General features: G+C 35.3%; 1 protein-coding gene across 1 annotated transcript; it reads right to left on the reverse strand.

Annotated features, from left to right (window-relative positions):
* Positions 1-2,342: 2,342 nt before the first annotated feature.
* Positions 2,343-6,333, reverse strand: LOC122312851 (IAA-amino acid hydrolase ILR1-like 1). Its single transcript, XM_043127493.1, has 5 exons — positions 5,867-6,333; positions 5,105-5,230; positions 4,670-4,984; positions 4,326-4,454; positions 2,343-2,955 (listed from the first exon to the last, which is right to left on the reverse strand). The coding sequence occupies exons 1-5, from the start codon at positions 6,248-6,250 to the stop codon at positions 2,572-2,574; spliced, it is 1,338 nt and encodes a 445-aa protein (XP_042983427.1). The 5' UTR covers positions 6,251-6,333; the 3' UTR covers positions 2,343-2,571.
* Between the last annotated feature and the right edge of the window lie 255 nt (positions 6,334-6,588).

The raw sequence follows: 6,588 nt of genomic DNA on the forward strand, positions 1-6,588 counted from the left end.
AAGTTGATATATCCTGCCTACAATGCCTAGGTGCACTTGGTGTAAATAACATTTTTAAATATAAAAGAGCAAGACTGGTTGCACTATATATTTAGTAGTTAGAAAAGTTGCAGGATCTTGGTTCCATTTGGTCCACCCCATTGTATAGCCCATAACTATATTGTGAATTCCCAAAGAGGATTAGATGAATGAATGTGTTTGATGTTATATCACAAGATTTGAATCCAAGATATTTATTAGTGGATATAAGGGAAGTTCAAGAATTTTTTATTATGAGTACTAAATTATAAGTACTTAATATTGGGTTTCAGCTAGGTGTCGTTTCATATAGGTGAAAAAATATTGAAAATTCATAAATTGGGTTTAAGGTATTAAAACACAAATAATTTATTATTTGAACATATAAATAACTAACAATTAATAATATTATTTGGACATATTAATTTATTATTTTAAGTTAGTCACTAAATTCGACATTTAACTAAGTTAGTTGACTTAGTTATAAGACGAAGCGGGCAAAAAAAAAAAAAAACTGTAAAGCCATCTTTCGCAGCGTTTTTAGATCGTTGCAAATACAGAACTTGCAAAATAACTTTACCTATTGCTGCAATTACTCATTTGCAGCGTTTCTCAACGTTGCAAAACCTCAAAAGCAACGATTACATAGCGTTGCAACTACTATTTAAAGCAACGAAAATAAAGATGTTGCGTTTGGTTGATACTCTATTGCAGCGTTTTTTATCTATTCGCAGCATTTTAATTACGTTGTAAGTAAACTAAAGCAACGAAAAAAAATTGTTGCTTTGCAATAACTTATTCCAGCATTTTTCTTATTTATTGCAGCAATTAAAAAACGCTGTAAGAAGGAACAAAAGCAGCGCTAAAATAATATGTTGCTTTTCATATATATTAATTGCAGCGGCCATAGATCAATTGCAGCGATTTTAAGTGTTGCAAAAATTTATAAAAGCAACGAACCAACTATAGCGCTGCTGTTGTTGGATAACTATTGCAGCGAAATTTAATGATATAGCAAGGATAAATTTCATTGCAATTAATAAAGCAATCAGATGGGGTGGCCTTTTGCAGCGTGATATTATTGAGTTTGCAGCAGTTTAAGAACGCTGCAAAAGATATCGATTACAGCGTTTTTTTAATAAAATTGCTATTGATAAAAAAAAGTCACGTTTATAGTGTCGAAGATGCAAGGAGGGTAATAACGCTGCAATTAATCAATTATAGTATTTTTTGAATGTATTTACAAAAACTTTAGGCGCTGCAAAAGGACTAATTTCTTGTTCATATCAAATTACTAATTAAGTGGCCACCTGGCCTAGGCATACATGCAACTCGATCGATAAAATGTATATATATATATATATAAGCCATGCAAGGCTATTGGAATATTGATCAGGCAAGACGCAACACTTTCCCAAGCCAACATACAATATCAAATTTAGCTAATACAAATATTAATGGCTTCTCCTACAACAGTCGCACATTTCTCTGCTGCTTGTTTTGCTGTTTTGGTTATGGTCGTTGCCGCACAAGACGGCATGTACGATGATCACGAGATGACCCCCGGCATGGTCATGCCTCCTGCTCCAACCCCAAATGCTGCAACAACCATCTTCGGATATTCGTCTATGTTGCCAGGGCTAGTCCTTATTCCTTTTGTCGTTACATTTCTTGTCGTCTGCATAAGGGAGAGGCAGATCCGATCATCAGCTTATATGCAGCTGGTCCATGGTGATTTGGATGTTGTTTGCGTAATTGCTAATTGGAATTTCACTTATATATATATATATATATATATCGTCTTCTAAGTTCTGTCTTTAGTCGTCTTTTATGAGTTACGATGGGATCGACGAATTGGAAAGCATATATACATGTTTTTTCGTTGCTGATAATGTCTAATAATTGTTGATCATCTACTCTTCAATAAGAGAAAATTAAATCTATTTATATATAAACTTGTTTAGTAACACGTCAAAAATCATTGACGCGCGTGAAAGTTTTTCATATATATCAGTTGACATAAAAATTATTCGTATTTTGATTTCTTTTAAAGCTGAGATGAGTCCCAACTACAATAAGTGGCGTGCCTACGTAACAACGAGCAAATGGTTGAATTATCCTCATCAACACCTAAACTTTGGTTTCTTCTAATACCCAACAGTTAGCTAGCAGCCAGAACTAAACAAATTAACCATATATAAATAATCGTAACTCACTTATAACCTAGTAGATAGCTAGGGCTTGAGAAGACGTTCACAAGCTCACATGCAACGACCTCCTTAATTCCTTCATATGATGGGGCAGAACTTTGAGCAACTTAAGGATATATAGATATATGTATGTATATATATATATATATATATTATGTTTATAAATTAACCAGAATTTATCGTACATGCAGACGTTCATGATGTAATTGGCCGGATGTACCGCCTTCATGACTATATATATATATATATATATATATGAAACCCAGCCCTAAGGATCGGAAAAAAAAAACACATCTTCCAGGCCGGTAGAGTTATGAAGCCAAGCAACAGTACTACCTTAGATCTAGGAATAATTAATGTGCGTTAAATGATCTGAAAGGTATGAATGCGCAAAAGCTGCATGAATTGCTGCTCCGATGGGAAGCACGTCCTCGTCGATGAAGTAGTAAGGGCTATGGGGAGGATGTACCGCTCCAATCTTTTCATTTCTTATTCCTAAAAATAGGAAGGATCCAGGTACCTTTTCCAAGTAAAAAGAGAAATCTTCACTCCCCATAAAGTTGGGAGCTAATATTGTGTTTTCTTCTCCTACAATCTCACTTGCAACACTGCCTACATTCTCATATATTTTCTGGTCGTTTATAGTTGGCGGAAGTGTTGGATGTTCCTTTCCCAAGAATTCAATCTCGGCAGAGCAACGATGTACAGCCGCCTGGCCTTTTATAACCTGCATTCACAAAGAAATTAATACCAAAAATGTTATATATTATATCTCACTTTTTATCTTATTGTAAGGTTATATATATATATATATATGTGTGTGTGTGTGTGTGTAACATTATTATTCATTGACATTTAAATTTTTCATTTTATAAAACATGAGAAGTTGATCTGATAGTTGATGGATACAGTCACGTCAGTCAACGAGATAAAAGGTACTGCATAATCTAGAGGGATGATGTTACTGATCGATTTCACTACCAATAAGTGCATTTCAGATTTCTTCTTTTTTTTTTTATTTATTTTTTTATAAAAAATACATAAACTTAATTAATAATATTTACTTACTTGATCATTAAGAAAATAAAAATAAAAATAATAAAAATAAAATAGACACAAAAGGATCCTACAAAGAGATCACACATACTGATGTGACACACTACTAGTATGCCATGTCTCCCATCTATTTTTTTTTTCTCTTTCTTTCTCCCCCTCCCCGCCTCCCTACCCTCTCCTTGCACCGGCAGTCCATGCAGCACTATCGGTGTAGAGCTCACAAGAGCTCGCCGTCTCCCACCTATTTTTTCTTTCTTCTCCTCTCCATGTGCCCTCTCCCTGCACAGGCCATGGTGGTTGGGGACCACCTCATGGTGGGCATAAGACGCAGACGATCCAAGCAATATCACTGGCGTGGAACTAACGACAGCTCGCCATGCATGTTGGTGCATATTTTGCTGTGTGCATGGTCGACCCATCAACAACTTGCGTGTTGGCCAGGGTGGTTCGGATCTGAGCCGACGACTTGCATCGTCGACGGACATCGTTTGTGGTGATCAAGATATGAACTGACGAGAAAGTAAAGGGGGGAGAAAGAGAAAGGGAATTGGAGAGAAGGGGAAAGTCATGAGAAGAATGGAGAAAAAAAAAATGACACGTGATTAGTGTGTAGGATTCCTTTATAGGATCTCTTAATTTGTATCTCTAATAGCCCCCAAACAAAAATCGATCAACCATCGGTCATCTATCGGTTCAAAAGGCATTATCCAATCTAGATATAAAACTCTATTTCATATGTGTAACATAACTCATTATCTATAAGCTAATTTATTTGTAATCTTTCCAAAACCTCCCAAAAATAATTAGTCCCAAAACCCTAATTAGACTTAATGGACTGGAAAATTCAATTATATTTGATTAATTGACATTAATTATTTTCTTTTAGTTGGACCTCCAGAAAATGTGATCATTAATTACAAACCATGCATCATTGTAGATAAGAAGAAACAAGAAATCATATTCTTGTGCCAATATATATATGCGTGTGCGCATGGCTGGCCTAGCTAGCTTACAGATGATCGGATTGATCAAATTAATTACCTCTTCTATTCTGTTCCTGAGAGCGAAGAAGCTTTTCTTGCTAAAGGCCCTAAAAGTCCCAGATATTGTAGCCGAGTCTGGGATGACGTTGAAAGCTGTCCCGCCTTGGATCATAGCAACAGAAACCACCTACACAACGTATAGCATGCATGCATTTTCAAGATCCCCGCCTTGTGCTCAAGTACTGATTCTATATATGTATAATATATACATATATATATATATATATATATATATATTTACATATACAAGTAGACTAAGTAGTCGCACTGGTCAAGATGCATTAGCTAGCTTGTTTCATAATCTGGAAGTACGTAGGTATCAATTATTAATAGTAGTAGTACCTGAGAATCAAAAGGGTCTATCTCCCTGGAAACAATATTTTGGAGGCTAACGACTGATGTTGCAGCAGCCAAAATGGGATCAATGGTGTGCTGTGGACCTGCTGCGTGGCCACCTTTCCCTGTGATCTTGGCTTTAAAGCTGCCACACCCAGCTAGAAATTCTCCAGGTCTTGATGCAGCAACACCAATGGGATACCATGGCACTATGTGCAACCCAAAAATGGCTTCCACATCTTCTAGTACCCCTTCTTCGATCATGTCTTTTGCACCTTCCCCTCGCTCCTCAGCAGGTTGAAATATAAGAATGACGGTACCCTAAAGTATGTTTTAAAGGCCAAGGATTTTAATTGGTTTTAAATAATGATTCAAAGAAATAATTATTTAATTATGCATATTGAAAATAATATATATATATATCGATCCACTACTACTGGCCTGTAACTGGTCTCGAAGTTCTTGGAGTATCTTTGCAGCACCAAGGAGCATGGCAACATGTGCATCATGACCACAAGCGTGCATTTTGCCCTCTACTTTGCTCTTGTGTTCCCATTCCACTGATTCCTACAAATAATTAAGCAGCATCTATAATAATGGATAATAGATCGGCTTCGCACTTGATCATGAAAGTGCGAAGCCGATCTATTATTTTGATTTCATGAAATCAAAATAATTATATATATAAATTATATAAAAATAAGTTCTCAAGCTAACATGTCCTAAAGTGATATGTTAGATTTATTTTACAACAAAAAGATACTTTATATATAATATCCAATCTATCTTATTCGTTTTTTTTTTTTTTTTAATTTTTATAATAGGAATCCAATGTATAATATTAAACCACCTTAATTGGTGAGATTTATTTTTAAGATTTATACTTAGACAAAACATTTCAAACAAGTAATTCTGAAACTGTTGATCATGATTAATTCTAGCCCAAACATTTTCCAGAGAACGTGTATTCCTGACGGCCATGACAATTTAGCACACGAGTACCACAACTGAGTACTACGTGTATATATATATAACAACCATTCTTTTGACATAAAAAATAACAAATTAAAAACCATGACCACGTACAGCATGATGTTCTTTCTTAATAAGCCCGACCTTTTTTCCATTTGGCCGGAAAGAACATGAATAAAACATCATATATAGAAAACAAGACAATATTACTTCCGTAGTAATGTAACTGACCTGAATTGGCAAAGCATCCATATCTGCTCTAAGTGCAACAACCGGTGGGGAACCAGACCCAATTCTGGCTACCAATCCGGTCCTAGCCACCGGCCACTGGTACTCAACGCGGAGCCGGTCCAACTCCCGCCTAATGAGCGCACTCGTTTTGAATTCTTCATATGCAAGTTCTGGGTGCTCGTGAATTTCTCTCCTCAACCTTTTCATCCATTCCACTGTGTTGGGATCTTTGGACAACTCAATTATCTGCCTCAATGAAGAATTCTGATGCGCTGGCTGAACATTCAAGAAAGTCTCATGGCTTGGATCAGTTTGGCATTTCGAAGAAAAACTCAGGGATTTGGGTATGGAGATGATCAGGAATATGAGTCGCAAAACGTCCATGCGGTTAATTAGTTGCGGTCCCTGTAGATATGCATGACGATAAAAACAGTAGGTTGATGTAGCTACTTATATGGGATAAAGGTCCTTGGAGTTGTTCGAATTTGAGGGCTTAATGCAATGAACAATAGGGACAGGCCGTAAACCTACTAATTATCATTTATTTGTATCCTATATATATATATATGTAAATTACTAAATAGTTGTTAAATAATTTAAATTAAGATATTTTATTAAATTTTAGAAAATGAAAACGAAAAAGTTAAATAAAAATATTGTAAAGTTAAAAAAAAAATATTTGAATATAAGTTTTTAATATTTTTTTTTTTTTTTTGGAATTT

The sequence above is a fragment of the Carya illinoinensis genome, chromosome 6 (assembly GCF_018687715.1).
Source record: "Carya illinoinensis cultivar Pawnee chromosome 6, C.illinoinensisPawnee_v1, whole genome shotgun sequence".
Lineage (NCBI taxonomy): Eukaryota > Viridiplantae > Streptophyta > Magnoliopsida > Fagales > Juglandaceae > Carya > Carya illinoinensis.